The sequence below is a fragment of the Heloderma suspectum genome, chromosome 7, assembly GCF_057233095.1.
Source record: "Heloderma suspectum isolate Gila_16-S chromosome 7, 16-S_ref, whole genome shotgun sequence".
NCBI lineage: Eukaryota > Metazoa > Chordata > Lepidosauria > Squamata > Helodermatidae > Heloderma > Heloderma suspectum.
In genome coordinates, this window is record NC_139464.1 from 115,731,168 (window position 1) to 115,751,100 (window position 19,933).

The following is a 19,933-nucleotide window of genomic DNA, read 5'->3' on the forward strand; positions in this document are numbered from 1 at the left end:
CAAGACCTGTGAAATTTCCGGATTGCTTTGCTTAACGTCAGGCCAAACGCACGACTAGGGGTTCATGAAAGTCACTTACCTGGTCTCGCAGCTTGCTTCGCGGTGGGGGGGAGGCGCTTTGCTGCTCCCCCTGAAGTTCAGGCCGGGGGGGGAGGCTTCCCGCCTCGCCCGGCCGAAATTCAGGCCAGGGAGGAGGCGCCTTGCCTCTCCCGGCCGCGAAATAAAAAGTTAAAAAAAAAACACCCCCATGATAGGCTACGTGCGGATTTACGTGGCCTATCACCTCTAGATCTGCAAAGTCAGCCGTGATAGGCTATGTTAATTGTCACGTAGCCTATCACGGGTGACTTAAAAAAAAAAAAAAAGTCCGTACGCAAATGGCGGCCCCCATAGGGAGCCGCCATTCGGGTTCCTTATTTGGTCCCTGTAGTCTACGTAAAGATTTACGTAGACTATGGCGAAAATAAGGGCAATGCAATTTGTGTTGTCCTTATTTTCGCCGTAGTCTACGTAAATCTTTACGTAGACTACAGGGACCAAATAAGGAACGCGAATGGCGGCTCCTTATGGGGGCCGCCATTAACCGTACGCGCTTTTTTTTTTAAAGTCACCCGTGATAGGCTACGTGACGATTAACGTAGCCTATCATGGCTGACTTTGCAAATCTAGCCGTGATAGGCTACGTTAAGTGTTACGTAGCCTATCACAGGGGTGTTGTTTTTTTTTTTTACTTTGCTTGTAATGGCGGCAGCGGCAGCCGGTCGAAAGACTGGCTGCCGCCCCCGCCCCTGACGAAGACCTGCCGAACCACTGCCGGGACCCGCCACCGGGAGGGACATTCGTGAAAGGTAAGTCCCATCCCGGGGGGGGGCGGGGGGTGGGGGGGCAGAGAAGTTCTCCCTGAACAACCTTCGGAGGACCGAATGCGTTGGCGCTCCGCCCCCTGAAGTTTCGGGGAGAAATTCTCCCCCATCCCTACGCATGACTTTTGTATGGACAAAATAGGCCTAGTCGGAAGTGCCCACCCATTCAATGGATGCATAGGGAGCCCTGTGGTAGCATGACCGCTGACCCCACCCCTGATGTCGGTCCACCTGTCAACCCCACCCCTCACCTCCGCGTGTGTTGCGGGTGGTCTGAAAGGGCCATCTGTGTGCATGCTCTAAAACCCTCTGCCAGACGTTCAGAGGTAAGGGAGAAAAGCTGATGGACAGCCGAAGCTGGGGATGGGTCAGGAACATGAGTGCATGCAATCCGGCTCTGCCTTCTGTGCATTCCGTTAACACATGGGGGGCACGTCTAAAAAGGATTACGTAATTCACATGTTTGACGGAAAGTTGTGAAGTGGTGTGGAATAAAGTGATGAGAATGCAAGCGACAAACATATATATGTGGAGCAGCCTTGCTCATCCATTTGAAGCTCGTAAAATTCAGATCCCCTCCTCATCTTCCTTTAGTACCCAATTTCCCCAGCCCACTGACAGCCCTCTCTTTGGCAGGGAAGCACAGAGATTCCTTGCACAGAGAGCTGCTGCAGCTGTGTGGCCCATTGCTGTATGTCAGAGTCTCTGGGCTGGGCACAAATGCTGTGGTTAAAGACCCAGACTTCAAAACCCAGACTTTTACGAGCTAAATTTGTAGCGCAGTGGCGAGAGTGTTGGACTGGGAGCCGGGAGACCCGGGTTCTAGTCCCCACTCGGCCATGACAGCTCACAGGGTGACTTTGGGCCGGTCGCAGACTCTCAGCCCAACCCACCTCACAGGGTTGTTGTTGTGAGGATGAAACGGAGAAGAGGAGGTGGACCATGTACGCTACTTTGGGTTCCTTAGAGGAAAAAAGGCGGGATTTAAATCTAATAAAATAAATAAATAAATCTTCAAAGCCTGGATGGGCGAATCTGTCAGTTTTAGGGATGTCATAGAATCATAGAATAGTAGGGTTGGAAGGGGCTCAAAAGACTATCGAGTCCAACCCCCTGCTTAATGCAGGAATCCAAGTCAGAGCATCCCTGACAGATGGCTGTCCAATTTCATCTTGAATGCAGTGTGGGAGAGCCCACCACCTCCCTAGGGAATTGGTTCCATTGTCGTATTGCTCTAACACAGTCAGGAAGTTTCTCCTGATGTTCAGCCAGAATCTGGCTTCCTGTAACTGGAGCCCATTATTGTGTCCTGCACTCTGGGATGATCGAGCATCAGAGGAATCTATCGGGGGGGGGGCCGAGGCAGTTGAGTACACTGAGCTTTTGGCAGCTCAGCCCCCCAGACTCCGCTCGCTTGTCCGCGAGCTGGCCTCGCTCAAACTGGGCCACGGCCATTGCTGGTTGGTCTGCACAGCTCTCTCTCAAGAGAGAGTTGTGCAGAGTGGCTGGTGGGTAGCAGCAGTGGTGGCAGCATCAGGGAGGGAAGGAGCCATTTTATTTATTTATTTATTTATTTATTTATTTATTTATTATTGCATTTATATTCCGCCTTTTTTCCTCTTTCAAAGAACCCAAGGCGGCTTACATTATCCTCCTCCTCTCCATTGTATCCTCACAACAACAACCCTGTGAGGTGGGTTGGGCTGAGAGTCTGTGACTGGCCCAAAGTCACCCAGTGAGCTTCCATGGCCGAGTGAGAACTAGAACCTGGATCTCCCAGCTCCCAGTCCAACACTCTTGCCACTACACCGCACTTGGCCATGGTGCTGCCCTTCCTGCTGCTGCCGGCCATAGTGTGCAAGTGACTCCTTCTCCCTGCCGAGGCCCCGTGGGGTGAAGGGGAGACTTGCGCACGATGCCCGGTGGCGAGCAGTTGCGGCGCCGGCCATTATGCACAAGTGTCTCCTTCTCTCTGCTGGGCCTCGGCAGGGAGAAGGGGACACTTGTGTACGATGGCTGGTGCCGTGGCTGGGAGTCCACGAGTTCTGGCACAGAGCCCGTGGCTCGGCTCGTGAACGCAAGCTGAGCCGGGACCTCCGGGGAGATCCATCGAGCCCCAAGAGGGCCGGATTTCCCCGCACAGGACTTCCTCAGTCAGCTTTGGTTCCTCCCACATTTAAAATGGTTTAATCTCAAGTTCCTTCCACCCCTCAAATATGAAAAAAAATGCAAATTTTGGTATGTTTGTATCAACAAGAAACCAAAACAAAACTCTCGCCTGTCCTTAAGGACTCGCGAAGTACTGTCCTCCCCAAAGGAATGAGCAGGTGGCTGATTGAGTAAGACACAACATGCAGTGCCAGGCTCCCTTTTCTCCATCCAACATTATCTCTACTAGACTTTCTCTTCATTTACATCATAAAGTATTTTCTGCAGAGAAGTATCCCTTTAGCCAGTGGAGACTGGTGGCCCCGATTTCAGTGGGGCTGTGAAGCCATTCTGGGTTTTAGTCAGAACCATCCAGAACTCTAAAGGAGAGATCCATGGTGCTGAACCCTATCCCCTTAATAGGTCCAGCCCCTTGGATAGCTCCTTCAGAGCTCTGGTTGTTTCTGACTAAAACCCCCAAAGGATTTACAGCTCCACCAAAATTGGAGCCAGCAGCCTGTCTGTAGCTCTCCTTCCTTCCCCCCACCACAGATGAAGAGCTTGTTCATCTTCACACCTTCAGTTCACAAAAGATTATGACATGTTATTTCTCTTTATAGATCTCTGTTGGATTATCAGAAGAAAGGAGACATTCTCTTCACCATGAATACAAGAAAAGTTTCTGGGGAGAAGACTGGAACTAGATCTTTCAAAACACAACATATATGCACTATGTTATCCTTGGGGATGCTTCTTGTACCAGTCACCGGAACATCAAAACAAAATGTCCCGAGACTGAAACTCTCATACAAAGGTAACCATTTGAAGGCTGCAATTCTCTACTCGATATGCCTTACGTCTCTTACTTCTGAGTGGACATGGGGTTGCACTGTCAGTGATTTTTCCCAGTTATTCATGTTTTGCTGTAGTGTTGCCAAGAAATATTTTCTGTTATGGAGAGAGAGAGTGTCCCAGGGGCCTTAGGTTTTCAAACATTCCCCTCCTGAAGCCGTAGACACTGCTGTGACTTTGGAGGGCTGCTCCAAAATGACTTTAGAGAGGTAGGCTGACCATTTTTCCTTGAGACAAAAACGGGATATTGGGATGACAAAAACAGGACGGGGTTATGTAATATTCCGTATTCATGAAAAACAACCTAAACTCACTGCAAAAGAACATGGAAAGGGGCGCAAATGAATAACACTAATTTATTGCATATACACAAAAAAACACTCATAAATATACATATATAAAATACTTATAAAATACCACATGAGCAGTAAACAAATCTGTATGGTGTACCACGCTGAACACTCTAATGCAGGACTGCAGTGGCCAGACTGCGAAAAATCATAAACTTACATCAAAAAGAAAAGAAAAAAAAAGGAATGAACACCCCGACTGCTATCACAAGCTGGTATATGCTAATGTCCCACCGGAGAGTTCTGCTGTAATAAAAAAATAGCTAACAGCCTGTTGAACCAAAATATGAGTCTGAAAAGTCTGAAACAAACTGAATGTAGGGCAGAAAGAATCTCTATGGGAGGAATGATGGTAGAAATTACAGTAAGACTCACCCTCCTGGCTCCCAGACATTGAATGGGGCTTAGCGACTGCCTCTCGAATTCCCCGCCACTGCAGACAAGCAAGGGGGCGGCATCTGATCGTCGCTAGCTCAAGAAGCCTGGCCCTGGCTGGATAAAGTAAATGGAACTTCCTCTTTCGTCACACTAGTAGTTTTACTGCACGCATTGATTAACATAGAGCCTTATGATAAACACGTTCAGTTTTTTACAAAAAATTAAAAACGGGACAAAATTGACATTTATATTAAAATGACGGGATGGTCAGGAAATATGAAAATAATGGTACTGTCCTGTTTAAAATGGTACGTATGGTCAGCCTATTTAGAGGGCGACTCAAAAAGCTGATCCTTCCCCCTGCGCCTTGCCCTCCCCCTCCCCCTCCCCCTCACAGCCACTGTGGAAAGAAGTGCTGTGCTTGTTTTCCAAGATCACAAAAGGTGAAGGACCTCATAGAGGTCTGAAAGGGGGCAGTCTGGTGGGCAGGGAGGGGAGGGGAGAGAACAGGATATGTAAAATCGTATGGGCTCTCTAGCCCCAGCCATGTCTCCTCTAGTGTGTGTCCTCTAGATAGGCTCAGGGGCCTGTCTAGAGGGAAAAAAACCAAAGGAGCATGGAGAGGTGAAAATCACCTCCGTTGCTCCCCCCGCTTGGCCAACAGCAGCCCAGCAGGGCATATCCAGCAGGTTCTGAGTTTGGAGGCTTCCTTCTAATGGCAATGTAACCGGCGGTATTGTGCCCTAAGTAAGAAAATGGAATGCAGTTACCATCATTCTTTCTGAAAAAGGTCAAGAAGGCCACCCCATTGTTTTGTATGCTCTGGGCTAAAACAAAACTTTTCAGTAATGATCATGTTTGTTTGTGAGTGGTGGCCAAGTGGGAATGTCTGGCAGTAGAAATGAAGATTTTCCCAGATTTGTTTTATGAGCCCGTAGTTGATGATATAACAGTACAGAGTGATTAAAAATGAATAAATTGCTTACACAATGAATTGGAACTTGTTGCATGTTGGAACTTTGACATAGAATCATAGAATCATAGGGTTGGAAGGGGCCTACAACACCATCGAGTCCAACCCCCTGCTCAATGCAGGAAGCCTGATTCCCAGGCGGTCTCCCATCCAAGTACTGACCAGGGCTGACCCTGCTTAGCTTCCGAGATCAGACAAGATGAAAATATGGTGTGAAAATCAGAGAATAAGTTGGTGTGAAAAAGTTCCATATCCTTGGAATCCTTTCATATGCTCTGCACTGAACAAATGAATTTTAGTGCTGACTCTCTTTTGAGAATTGCCTCTGGTACTGGTGTACCCACATATTTTTCATAATACTTCTTACTATTTTTAGGAGAGGGATATTTAGCTGGAAAATATATTGAAAGAGTTTCGTCAGTATCTATGGAGTTCCATCAGGTCTGGCATCAAGGCCAGGCATGGTTGAGCACCTGCCAAGAGACCACACTCTAGCAGGGCTTCATTGCCAAGAGCCCCCTGGAGCTGCTCCTCCTCTTCACCACTGCAATCTGCTTGTCCACCTGTCTCTCATTCTGACCCAGACAATGGTGGTGGTGAGAAGAAAGAGCAGCAGATGCCACGGCATACTTGCTCACTGGCTCTCTGCCTGTCAAGCCAGCAAACTGTAGCAATGATGAGAAAGCGGAGCAATAGCAGCTGGTGACAGTAGCAGTGAGGACAAAGACTCACTGAGAGAGGGGGCCCATTGAGGGTGTCTTGCCTGGGGGCCCTCAAAAACTTGGAGCTGGTTTCATTTTGCTTGCTTGCTTGCTTCTGTGGCTATCTGTTCTAGGATTTTTTTAAGAAAACATTACATCCAGAAGTAGATCAGAAACAAATTTGGCAAAATTCAAAATTGACTTCAGAATTGTTAATATTAAACATCTCCCCGCTTTTGGAATTCACCTGTAAGACACACTTTGAAAAAATCTAATCAATAACACATACACACACACCTCTTGTTGATGAATGAACGGAAACTGTCGGTATGCCCCTAAAAATCCGAAATCTATCCGTGTCTGTAACTGCCACTGGTGTATGTGTGTGTGTGTGTGTGTGTGTGTGGGGAGGGTGTATTACCCTGGCCGTGGGTGTCGACCTCTTAATTTAGAGGTGCCAAGATAGTGATAAATCAGATCCAGGTTTACTTAGAAGGAGTACTTTATTGAGTAACTTACAGCACACAGGTGTACCCAATGGTTGGATCAGACAGCTTCTCTGAACCCAGAGCCATGGGGTACAATGGGTTTTATACCATACATGTTAGCAGTGAGCAACATGACAACAGCAAGCACACCCTAGCCCTAGCATTCATTCCCAGCATGGACTAACAGCATTTGGTTCTCAGCACAGCCACCTGCAGTTCAGCATAAACACATAGCTTCACTTCTCAGGCAGCCTGATAAAGCTTTCTAGTATTCATTAGATTGGAATGCGCTGAGCCGTGTTATCAGCCTTTTGACTCTTCCTCACATGCTCAGGGGCTTACTAACAAGGGAATTGCACCAATAATGAATTTAAGCAAGGCATTATGGATCTCCTGGCCCCTCTAACACTACAGGTGACTTGGTTATGCTCCTGGGGCCAATTCAGAGGTGGGGGGATCAAAACAGAGAAATTCCATTCTGAATAATTTGGGCTTGGTTTACAGGAGAAGCCCAACATACAATTGTCATTATTGCATCAAATTGGCAATGCTTGGTCTTAGGGATGTACGAAACACCTACCTGGCTCCACGCCGGGCAATCCATGGTGGGGGGGAGGCGCTCCGTCCTCCCCCCGGAATCCTCGATGGGGGGGAGGCGATCGGGTCCTCCCCCCTGGAATCCTGCCCAGCCGGCTCCGCTCTGTGGCGAAGACTTGGAGCCGCTGGCCGGCCGGCTCCGGCAACCCACAGCTGGACATCCGGCCGCTGGGCAGCCCTGCAGGGACGCAAATGGCAGCTGTTGTAGCCGCTGCCATTTGCGTCCCTGTATTGAGCCGTGATAGCCTACGTAAATATTTACGTAGCCTATCACGGCAGGGGGAAAAAACCCAGCGTACACAAATGGTGATAGCCGCCGCCATTTGCGTACGCTGGTTTCCCCCCCCCCGCCATGATAGGCTACATAAATACTTATGTAGCCTATCATGGCAGGGGGGAAAAAACCCAGCGCACGCAAATGGCGGTAGCCACCGCCATTTGCATATGCTGGGTTTTTTCCCCCCTTGCCGTGATAGGCTACGTAAATACTTACGTAGCCTATCACAGCTATGAAGACGAAGCGAATGGCGGCTGCAGGACAGCCGCCATTTGCAAAGCAGCGCGGACAGGAGCAGGTAAGTGCTCCGTTTCGTGCACCTTTCGTGGGGTGGGGGTGGCGGGGACCTCGTCCTACGCGCCTTTTGTGGGTTGGGGGGGCAGGGCTTCATTCCGTGACGGATTTCGGGGGGCCAAATGCACTGGCATTCGGCCTCATCGAGATCCGTCGCGGAATTCTCTGACATCTCTACTTGGTCTACAGTTCTAGACCAAGTACATTCTCTACTTGGTCTGCAGTTGCCAAAAAGGCAGCATAAGAAGGAACCTTTGTGGAAGAACCTGAAGCAATAAGATACGAACAAGGAGGTTTAGATGCAGATTTGGGCTGGCCTATTTAAACGAACGCTAGGAGTGTTCACACGTTACACCCAATGAACAGATGAGATGTCTGCACAGATGTGCAAGAGTTGGCAAGAAAGAGTGAATGCGCATTCATTGTCAAAAGAAACATGGATTGCTGTACTCTTGGAAGAAAGTGGTGTTTTGATTGTATGCAGTGCTGTCAACACGATCTATCGACCCAGGTATGAACATTGTGCTGCTTCGAGTTAAATTGGCTCAGAAATTTTGTGGAAAGCACAATTTAGTGGACTTTGTGTTCAGGTGAAACATCTGAGAAACTCTGCAGGAAGCCAAAGGGTTTTGATGAAGTATGTCTAGGAAAATGTGGGCTCCCCAACAGTGGGAACAATGGAAACAACTGCAAGGCAGAACTGGTGAGAGGCAAGCAGGGGAGCTTAGCACAGTTGGATAATCAATAGTTTTCATCATGTTTTCTTTCCCAGTTTTAGAAGCTAAATATGGAGGCTGTATTTTTTAGCGCTTGTTCCATTCTCTTTCTTGTAATTATCCCATCCATCAGTAGTTTACACAGCAGCTGAACTAAGAATAAGCTTTGAGAACTGACCCATATCAACTTTGTAACAGTATAAACACTTACGAACTCACCAACGTTTGCTTTTCATAATTGCCAAAGGATCTCGGTAAGAAGAGGGTGGCTGGATGGGAGGGACGACGACAAATTCGTCTCCACCAAGATACCATACACTAGTAATTCTTCGCGTTTACTTGGCTAAGTTCCAAGAGATGAGATAGGACATGGCTGGTGAATGGAGACAGGGAAAAGGAAAGGGATGAGACTGTTGAACAACGGTGGGTGTGGTGAACCCTATGTGGCTTGTTCCTCTCAAAGGGTCTAACTGGAACATTTCAGCTGCCACTGACCTACATCTCCCCATGGATGTGACCTGTAATGGCTAGAAAAAGTTATGTGTGACATATTATGTTCAATAATTGCCTGCCAGCTAAAAATGAGAGCCAATGAATTGGAGTGGAGGCAGGGAAAAGCTGAACACACTGATGTCATGGCAAGAAAGGTTCTTCGAGTAGATGTTAATGGAAGACAAGGGTCAGTGACACACTCACATCCACCATAGTGTCCAGTTAGGGTTTTGTACAGTTTAATCTTCAGCTCTTTTGCATTTATCAAGACTTGGGCTCACACCTCAAACTTTGTAATATCCCAGACTAGTACACAGAACCATTCTTCACACTGCTCAGATTACTTACAAGTTACAATAGGTGATGGTATTTTAGGCTGTACTGCTTTAGACAGTAACTAGAGAAGAGGCTTTCACATTTTAAATATGAATACAAAAACTTCCATGCAATTAGTAAACAAGTCCATCAGGGGGACAGAATTTGCATAGCCCTGTTCTGATGAGAACCCTTGTGTAGAATCTCGCTAAAGTCCTCCTTAGAGTAGACCCATTGAAGTGAATGGGACTTCAGTTAGTCATGACTTAAGTCCCATTCATTTCAATGGGTCTACTCTAAGGAGGACTTTAGCGGGATTCTTCCCCTTGTTCACATGATGGAGCATTCAAAAAGATGCAGTGGTACAGCCTAGAACATCAGCACCTTATTCTGCACAAATGAACCATTTGGATTATAAGCCAAATCTTTGAAAAAAGTCTGAGAATCAATACTAGAGGAAAATGTGGACAAGACTCTGGAGATGAAATTGGATGGGCACCAGGAATACTGACTCCTTCTGCGTAATGTGTAGATCTGCTCTCATTCCCATCCTGATCCAGGATTGTAACTTTTGGCTTCTACTTCCTATTTGCTTTGTGGTTGTCTTCCTTTGGCTCTGTATTTTGAACCCAGCTTATCTCACCCATGACTCCACCTCTCCTGACCTGGTTAGCTTCTTCACATTGCTTATATTACTGTTAAAGTACTTCCTTCTTTGGTACCCTATAGATGCCTGGCAATACCTGCCTTGGGTTGATTTACACCATTACCCCGTGGATTCTCCAACATGGGGTTCCTCAGGGGTTGGTTTGGTCCCCTATGCTGCTTAACATCTACATGAGTGGGGTCATCCAGAGTTTGGGAGTGTGTCTGCTGATGGCATGCAGCTCTACTTCTCTTTTTCATCTTCATCAGGTGAGGCTGTGGATGTGCTAAATCAGTGCCTGGCTGTGACAATGGACTGGATGAGGGCCAATAAACTGAAGCTCAATCCAGACAAGACTGAGATGTGGTTAGTGGGTGGTTCTTCTGATGAAGTTGAGGGTGTTCAACCTGTTCTAGATGGGGTTGCACTCCTCTTGAAGGAGCAGGTTCGTAGCTTGGGGGTTCTCCTGGAACCATCTGTGTCACTTGAAGCTCAGGTGGCCTCAGTGGCACGGAGTGCCCTCTACCAGCTTCAGCTGGTGGCCCAGCTTTCCCCCTATCTGGACAGGGATAACCTGGTTTCAGTCATCTCTGCTCTGGTAATCTTCAGGTTAGATTACTGCAATGCACTCTGCGTGGGGCTGTCTCTGAAGACGGTTCAGAAATTTCAGCTTGTGCAAAGTGCAGCAGCCAGCTTAATAACTGGGACCAGAAGGTCTGAGCATATAAGACCAATTCTGGGTTGCTTCCATGGGCTGCCTGTATGTTTCCGAGCCTGATATAAGGTGATGGTTTTAACCTATTTAACCTTAGATGGCTCGGGATTGCAGTACCTGATGGAACACGTCTACTGAACTGAACGTAGCTGGATGCTACATCGGAGGCCTTCCTCCAAGTGCCACCTCCAAGGTGGCAACAAGGGATAGGGCCTTCTCAGTGGTGGCTCCCCAATTGTGGAATGACCTCCCCACTGAGGCCCGCCTGGCACCAACACTGTCATCTTTTTGGTGCCAGGTAAAGACCGCCCTCTACTCCCAGGCATTTAATTGTATATGATGGGGCATCTATGTTTGCTGTTTTGAACAGGTCTATTAAGGAAAATATTGTTTACTTAAATTGCTTTTAGCTGTTTATTTGGTTTAATTTTTGTGTGTCAATTTTTTTAGAGTGTTTTTTTTTTTAATGCTGGTGTATTTTTTATGAGTTGTTGTAAACCTCCCAGAGAGCTACTATGGGGCAGTATAGAAATGAAATATTACTACTTCTAATTACTTCAGGCACCAGCTTTGAATTGGCGTATTATGGCTGACTCACAGCATCTTTAGGCAGGACCCTCCATAATGGGTCGACATTTTCTTTAAGCTGCCAAAACTTGTGATCTTCAGTGTTCAGATGATCGCTTTATTGTATGTACATCTGAATCCAGACTAGTAACAACAAAAAGTCACCTCATTTGGGAGAGGGGAAATTGACTGTTTATGCTAAAGAATCATGTGATGGTTTGTGTTCAGATGACCATTTTATGGTATATACAACAAGGGGTGATGAGGAAATTTGTTCAGTTTGCATTTTAATGCAAACTTACCCAATTTCACACTTCCACAGTGAAACTTAGCTATTCTTAGGAATTCATACTTCTCCGAATTTTGCGCTAGAATTTTTCAGTCACAAAATGCATACAAAGATGCATATAGTTATTGTTGTTCAGTCGTTCAGTCATGTCCGACTCTTCATGACCCCATGGACCATAGCACGCCAGGCCTTCCTGTCCTGCGCTCTCTCCCAGAGCATGCTCAAGTCCATATTCATTGCATCGGTGATACTATCTAGCCATCTCATCTTCTGCCGTCCCCTGCTTTTGCCTTCAGTCTTTCCCAGCATCAGGGTCTTTTCCAGAGAGTTTTCTCTTCGCATTAGGTGGCCAAAATATTGGAGCTTCAGCTTCAGTATCTGTCCTTCCAATGAGCAGTCAGGGTTGATTTCCTTTAGGACTGACTGATTTGACCTTCTTGCAGTCCAGGGGACTTGTAAGAGTCTTCTCCAGCACTACAGTTTGAAAGCATCGGTTCTTCGGCGCTCAGCCTTCTTTATAGTCCTGCTCTCACAGCCATACATTACTACTGGGAAAACCATAGCTTTGATTAGACGGACCTTTGTCGGCAAGGTGATGTCTCTGCTTCTTACTATGCTGTCTAGGTTTGCCATAGCTTTCCTCCCAAGGAGCAAGCATCTTTTAATTTCATGGCTACAGTCACCATCTGCGGTGATCTTGGGGCCCAAGAAAATAAAATCTGTCACTGCTTCCATTTCTTCCCCTTCTATATGCCAGGAAGTGATGGGGCCAGATGCCATGATCTTTGTTTTTTTAATGTTGAGTTTAAAGATGCATATACTAGGGGAAATAACATTAAAATGCACTATATGAGGAGAATTGCTTGTAAAATATGTCTATTAGGCAGAAAAGCATACAAAAATACATGTGTTAGGAGAAATGTGCACAAATATCTTTACGAATTTTCATATAAACATTTTAAAAAATCTCAAATTTTGGGATGAACCAAACTTAAAACTGGAAAAATTCTGGAAGTTTGAGATGAGCCAGACTTAAGGCTGGAAAAATGAGAGAAACTGACGTGTACAGATTCATCCAACTCTGTGTACCACTATCGATCAAAAAGAACATTGTGGTGACTTTCACTGTAGGTAACTAAAAAAGACTCTGGGATATTCCCAAATGACACCCTGAAATATGATTTGCCTGGGGCAAAATTTTATTTCTCCTTGTTTGTGAGTGTGAACAGTACAGCTTCCATTCTAACTAACGTTCGCAAATCTCTCCAGAGCTCTCCATAGTGCTGATGGCTTTTATCATGCAACTATAAACATCACACCATTGTAGAACACAATTCCTGAAACCAAGACAAACAGTATAAACTTAAATAGCAGTGGTAAATTCAAAACCCAATAGCCTCTTATTGGGTTAGGAGAACACAAAACCTCATTCGTCAGTCTTCCCACTGCTTTTCTCTGTCCCCATTTAAAGCAAGGAAATAAATTCAGTAGGGTTTACCAAATGTGGTGTTTAAAGTTTTCCTGCATTATTTCTTCAGTTATACAGTTTGCAATTAAGTGGTCATAATAGTCTTGGGCTGGTTCTTGGGAATGTTTGCTCTCCCCTTTCTTCAAGGCGCTCAGTATATACACAGAGAAAATACTATATATGCTCCAAGTGTCCCAATTTCTAGAAATTAAAAATCCAAGTGGAGGCAGCTGTATCTGGAGGAAAAGGCTATCAATGGCTACTAGTCCTGATGGCTATGTGCTATGTACACCAGTTGCTGTGGAACATGGGTGGGAGGGTGCTGTTGCACTTATGCTCTGCTTGTGGGTTCCCAGTCAACAGCTGGTTGGCCACAGTGTGAACAGAATGCTGGACTAGATGGACCCGTGGTCTGATCCAGCAGGGCTCTTCTTAGGTTCTTATGGATTCTAGTGCACATGGATATAAATGCACACATACACAGCCAGAAAACATTTCCCTGCATTCTGCCCCAGAAACCCCCGAAACCACTTTCCAGATAGCAATTGTTGCAAATATCCTGTGAGAACAGTGGTGCAGCTAAGTCATTTTAGAATTGTTGGATTTGGCAACTCCAATGTGGTGCCTGGGGGCACCAGGGTGCCTACAAGACACCTCTCTTAGCACCCACCAGGTTCTTTGCTCCTCACGATTGTAATTTTATTCCTTAATATTTTAAAGTATTTTTTTTAACTGAGAAGCTGCATTCTGTAAAGCCAAGCGTTGCCCCCACTACCATCTTTATTTGAGTTCAAAAAAAGTGGTTTGAGTTCAGACCCCACCTCTTCCTTGTACATGGGTTATTGGGCAAGTTACTTTCCACTTTGGGGAAAGTTTCCCATTGCCTTTTGGGAAATGAGTGCTTTGTGACTGTGGCAGCCATTTTCTAAGAGTGCCCACGACGCTCTCTCAAAATGCCAAATGTGCCCACCAAGCCAAAGAGTTGGGGGATCTTTGTTAGAGGGCAATGTGATTTAATTCAACATGTGGTAAGCCAGGTCCTCCTTATTCTGTTGAGTGGGGCCCTGGACATCTGCCCCAAAGTCCTACCTTGACGACAGCACTGTAGAAGAAGTCCTATCACATCTATTGTGGGATTCAGTATTCTGTACTGTTATGCACAATTCTACCCTTCCTGCCACAAAAGCTAGGACAGGTCAGGCAACTTAATTGTGGAGTAAATTAATAAGCAGGGCAACCAGTGAAAAACAGCCTACAGCAATATGTAATTATGGGGGGATTAGAAATGCAGGCATCAGTACTTGGTGAGAGAATAGGAGTGTTACGAGTAGAGATGGGGGAGAATTTCTCCCTGAAACTTTGGGGGGCCAAGTGCCAACGCATTCAGTCCTCCGAAGGTTGTTCGGGGAGAAATTCTCTGCCCCCCGCCCCCCCCCCCCGGGATGGGACTTACCTTTCATGAATGTCCCTCCCGGCGGCGGGTCCCGGCGGCGGTTCGGCAGGTCTTCGTCAGGGGCGGGGGCGGCAGCCGGTCTTTTGACCGGCTGCCGCCGCTGCCATTACAAGAAAAGTAAAAAAAAAACAATGCCCCTGTGATAGGCTACGTAACGATTTACATAGCCTATCACGGCTAGATTTGCAAAGTCAGCCATCATAGGCTACGTTAATCGTCACGTAGCCTATCACGGGTGACTTTAAAAAAAAAAAAAGCGCGTATGCTAATGGCGGCCCCCATAGGGAGCCGCCATTCGCGTTCCTTATTTGGTCCCTGTAGTCTACATAAAGATTTACGCAGACCACGGTGAAAATAAGGGCAACACAAATAGCGTTTGCGTACGCGCTTTTTTTTTTTTTTAAGTCACCCGTGATAGGCTACGTGACGACTAACGTAGCCTATCACGGCTGACTTTGCAGATCTAGCCGTGATAGGCTACGTTAATCGTTACGTAGCCTATCACAGGGCTTTTTTTTTTTACTTTTCTTTTGAAGTTCGCGGCCGGGGAGACGGGGTGCTTCTCCCCGGCCTGAATTTCGGCCGGGCGAGGCAGGAAGCCTCCCCCCCGGCCTGAATTTCAGCCGGGCGAGGCGGGAAGCCTCCCCCCCCCGGCCTGAACTTCAGGGGGAGAAGCAAAGCGCCTCCCCCCCACCGCGAAGCAAGCTGCGAGACCAGGTAAGTGACTTTCGTACATCCCTAGTTACGAGTACACAAGATTGTCCCTTATTTCATCTGTGATATGTGGGAAGGTATGCTACTATGTTTTCATATAATCAGGGCTGGAGAGAAAAAATCCATCAGGCACCAGGTTGACTGGGTGCCTAAATATTCTATGCAGGTGGCTGGGTATTTAGCATGTCAGTATCAGCCATGCATAGGGCCAATGGTGACAAGTTTGATGCTGCCTCTGGATTTTTATTTTTATTTTCAAAAGTGATGTTGATGCCTAGGAATTTAAGATGTTTTCCCAGCCCTGCTTAGAATCTCTTTCGACTGATTAAATTATAGAGGTTGCTTCCCTGACGCTGGAGAAAATAATCTTCTGATTACCAGGTCACAGAACCAGGCTATCTGTTACAAAACAAACTAATAAAAAGACTGGGTGGGTGACATAGTCATTCAGTTTCCGAACACAGAATAGGTCTGCGTAGCTTATGCTTCTCTAGCCTGGACTTCCCCAACCCAGGTCCCCCCAGATGTTTTGGCCTAAAACTCCCATCAGCACAAGCCAGCATGCCCAATAGTTGGGAATTATGACAGCTTAGACCAAAACAGACTGGGGAAGACTGCACTAACCCAAATGTAGCCCATAAGCCATGCATTGTGGCCTAGTGATTGGCAACACCACCATGCTTTTGCAGGCCCTGACCAAGAGACCTGGTAGCCTCCTTCATTCAGCCCCCCATATACACACATACTTCTCACACATGAGTGTGAACGAACACACACACACAAACTCACTGGGGCAAACTTCAGTTGCTGACTCGAGGATGTGGGTTGGGCAGAAGGCGGACCTCCAAATGTTTGGGACTTCAACTCCCAGAAGCCCCAGACAGAATGGCCAATGCTCAAGAATGCTGACTGTAGGGCATCCCAAACATCTGGAGATCTACCTTGTGACCACCCTTGTTCTAGGGTGAGCACTTGGGCATTGCCAAAAAGGAGGAAAGGTATCACCCCTGCAAAAGAGGACAAAATAAGACAGATTTCCATATAATTTGCATGTGCTAATTTATAGGTATAGATGCACATTTAGAAATAATCAGTATAATCTAAATAGAAATACCATAGTGGGGAAGAATGTGACCAGGTGACCTGTACTTGCCTGATCAGTCAGCTGTCCAGGTGCCATGATTCATTATCTTTAAACTTGAGTTGGACTGAACAGCCCTTTCAGACCCATCTCTATATGTTTTGGTGCCTTAGGGAAGATGGTACTTTGGCTGCCCAGTGGACATACCACCACCATTGCCCCTCTCTTCTCCGCCCCAATCCCCTGGTTGTGCCCCTCTCACCCCATCCCCAACCACCACTGCCATCCCCCCCACTCTGATCTCCTCTTCTTCTCCAGCCTCCCCCTCTATGCTGCATTTGGAGGGCTCAGTCTTTAAAGTGAGGCATTCTGGGTGAGGTGACCCCAGAGGTTGCCTGCACCACAGCAGCACAGGCAATGTTTATATCCACCTCACCCAGAATGCTTTGTTTTAAGGAAGAACCCCTCAAAGCATCGCTTTTGGGCCTAGGCAGCTCTCCAGAGAGCCCACCCACTTAATCGATCTTTCCCTCCTGGAGAGTCCTCAGAAAAAGACATTGGGTTGGCATGTGGCCACCCTGGGTGGCACAGATGGGAAGGTGGGTGGCCAGCATGGGGGGGGGAGCCAAAAGACTGCTGTCACCTTCAGGCAGTCATTTTGGTGCCCCCAGAATGTGGTGCCCAATGAGATTGCCCTGTTTGCCCTCCCCCCCGCCACCCAAATGGCCCCAAGCCCTTCATGTAGAGGATGCCTTCAGTTAGAAGACTATCCTCTGACAGCACTTCAGATAGAGGACTGTCATCTGTAAATCAGGGCACATAGCCACCCTAACTGGAACTGCTGAGGAGGTCAGAGGAGGCTGCCTAGACCTTCCTGGCAACTGAAATTGCAGCAGACAGAGCAGGCTGGGTGCACTAGGGATGGGCGGATCACTTACCCCATTCCAACTGGGGGGGTCCACAGGGGGGGAGGTGATCCATCCCTCCCCCCGGAATCTGTCCAGGCCGGCTCCACAGTGATCCTGTGGAGACATCCGCTGGCTCTGCAGCGCTGGCGACACAGCCAGCTGCCATTGCCGTGCCGTATCGCTGTGCTAAGTCCGGACGCAAATGGCGCTCACTACGCAAAGGCTACGCAAATTATATTAGGCTCCACAGGATCACCACATGGAGGAACCAGCCTGGACGGATTCCAGGGGGGCATGGAGGTGAGTGGTCCATTCCACCACAGACCCCAATGGGGACGGATTCTTGGAATCTGGCCTCATTGGGGTCCATGGGGGAATTTTCCAACATCCCTAGGGTGCACTAGGCCAGGGCAGCAGCTGGGAAAACTGCTGAGTAGGTAAGCAGTTCTTGCCTGAGCTCAGACTCTGCTCTACCTGTCCGGTTCTCTGTTACCGAGAACATTGTGATCACAGAGAGCAGCACAGGTTCTAAGTTCAGGGAGCCTCCCCATATCTCCTCAGCAGCGAAAGACAGGATTTTGAGTGCTTCAGTAGTTGCTGATAGGCCCCGAAGATGCTGAGATGTAAACCTCTGGTGCCGTTTTGGGGCATCATTTCTGTTTTCACAGCTCTAGGTAGACAGTAAGTCAGGAGGGTTATTATTGGTAGGGATGTCAGAACCCACCCCTGTCCGGGTTCTCTGGGCGCCCACCCACTCCCTGCCCTCACTCACCAGTCCCCAGACCATATTTGAGCCCCTCCTGTGCTCGGTGAGCAGCCCACACTCACCCTGGCATCCTCGTCGAGCTGTCACCATTTTTTGGAAAATAAAATGTCGATCGCACAAATGCGCATATTTGCATATGCGTGAAAATGTGTATTTTGCTAATGTGCATATACAAGTATGCGCACTGTCACAAATGCACATATGCAAATATGCACATTTGCAAAAATGCACATTTTTGCACATATGCAAATCTGCACATTTTTGTAATCGCCATTTAATTTTTTTAAAATGGCAACCATGGAGCTCGATGAGGTTTCCGGGGTGAGTGTGGGCTGCTTGCTCAGGGCAGGCAGGGGGTGAGCAGGGGCGTGGTGAGCAGGGTTTAGGGGTGTGGGCAGGTGGGTTCTGCTGGATTCCCAGATGGAATCGGGTGCCCACATTATCCCTAGTTACTGGTCTCCTGATTCCACACGTGGGTGGTGGGTTGCATTTGACTTGGAGATTCACAAAGCTGTGTAGGCCTGAAATTGAATGTGCCTATTTCTTTACTCTCCAGAGTTGCTTGATAAGGAGTAAGTTAGTAAATCTGCATTAATAGAGAAGTATCCAAACTTGGTTTCAGTTTAGGGGTACAGAAACTTAGTCTAAGAGCTGAATTTAATTTCAGGGAAGTTCTTGGGGGTTGCATTCCTGTGGTGGACAGAGTGAAAGCAAAAGGGGAGGGGTCAAAAATACCAGCATATTCTAGCTTAAAGCTCTTATGCCAGTAACTAAGTAACTGCCAGTAAATGCCTTAAGGGAGGCATTTCAGCTTTTTAGAATGGGAAAAAGGCCTAAGGAAAAGCCAGGAAAAGAACACACACACAAATTATGGCTGGGGCAGATACTGAAGCTGAAGCTCAAATATTTTGGCCACCTAACGCGAAGAGAAAACTCTCTGGAAAAGACCCTGATGCTGGGAAAGACTGAAGGCAAAAGAAGAAGGGGACGGCAGAGGATGAGATGGCTAGATAGCATCACCGATGCAATGAATATGAACTTGAGCATGCTCCGGGAGAGAGCAGAGGACAGGAAGGCCTGGAGTGCTATGGTCCATGGGGTCACGAAGAGTCGGACACGACTGAATGACTGAACAACAACAACAAAGAGGGGTGGGGCCAAGGGAAGAGGGTGTGGCCCCCTTGGGAATCCCAGAAGACCAGATTTAGCCCCTAGGAGGGCTGGATTTGGCCCCTGGTGTGTGGTTCTGCACCCTCGGTTTAGTTTTTCACATTTCAGGGTTGTGTGAAGTATAAGATTTCTTTTTCATGCTGGCCTTGACCCATTCTTGTGAAAAGGTTGGTGTACATAAGAACATACAAAACGCCATGCTGGATCAAACCAAGGTGTAATGTTGTACTGGTCCCCATTTGCAGTGTTTTGAAAGATAGGGAAGAATTTGCACCGGATGAAGAGCTCAACTTTTGTAACCTTTCATGTGGACCCTTTCCATTTTCTAAAAAAATAAAAATAAAAATACCAACCCTCCATTTTTAACTGCTTTAGTAACAAGGATGACTTTGCTTTGTTTGGCAATGATACAAGAAAGATAAGCTGCATAGGAACAAGGGAACCTGTGTGAGCACACGGCCTCGGGTCTTCTTTGTAATAACAAATGTTTCAAATCGGATACATTTTCATTTACGATGTTTAAAGCTAATTATTTGGCTTGGCTTACATGGGGTTTGTGAACTGGGCCTGTGTCTTTTTCACCAGCAACGTGAAGTCACAAAAGAGCATTTAATCATCTCTGAAATAATAATAGTACTTTTAAAACTGCTATTTGTGCAGCTGTATTTTCCGTCAAAATTTGTTTGGAAATATCGTGCAACATTAAAGGGGT

The 19,933-nt window shown here is 47.1% G+C and overlaps 1 protein-coding gene across 5 annotated transcripts in view; it reads left to right on the forward strand.

The window, feature by feature from the left end:
* The window catches only part of SEMA3D (semaphorin 3D), a 281,441-nt gene that overhangs the window by 86,376 nt on the left and 175,132 nt on the right, over positions 1-19,933 (forward strand). For 4 of the 5 annotated variants that reach the window (XR_014784492.1, XM_084811190.1, XM_084811192.1 and 1 more), the window contains exon 2: positions 3,632-3,825. Coding sequence is in view for 4 of the 5 variants with exons in the window: in XM_084811190.1 (XP_084667316.1) it covers positions 3,675-3,825 (151 nt within the window). In the remaining variant the exon portion in view is untranslated. Of the gene's footprint in view, positions 1-728; positions 849-3,631; positions 3,826-19,933 lie in introns of those variants that run through there. The other variant, XM_084811191.1, reaches the window with a different exon arrangement.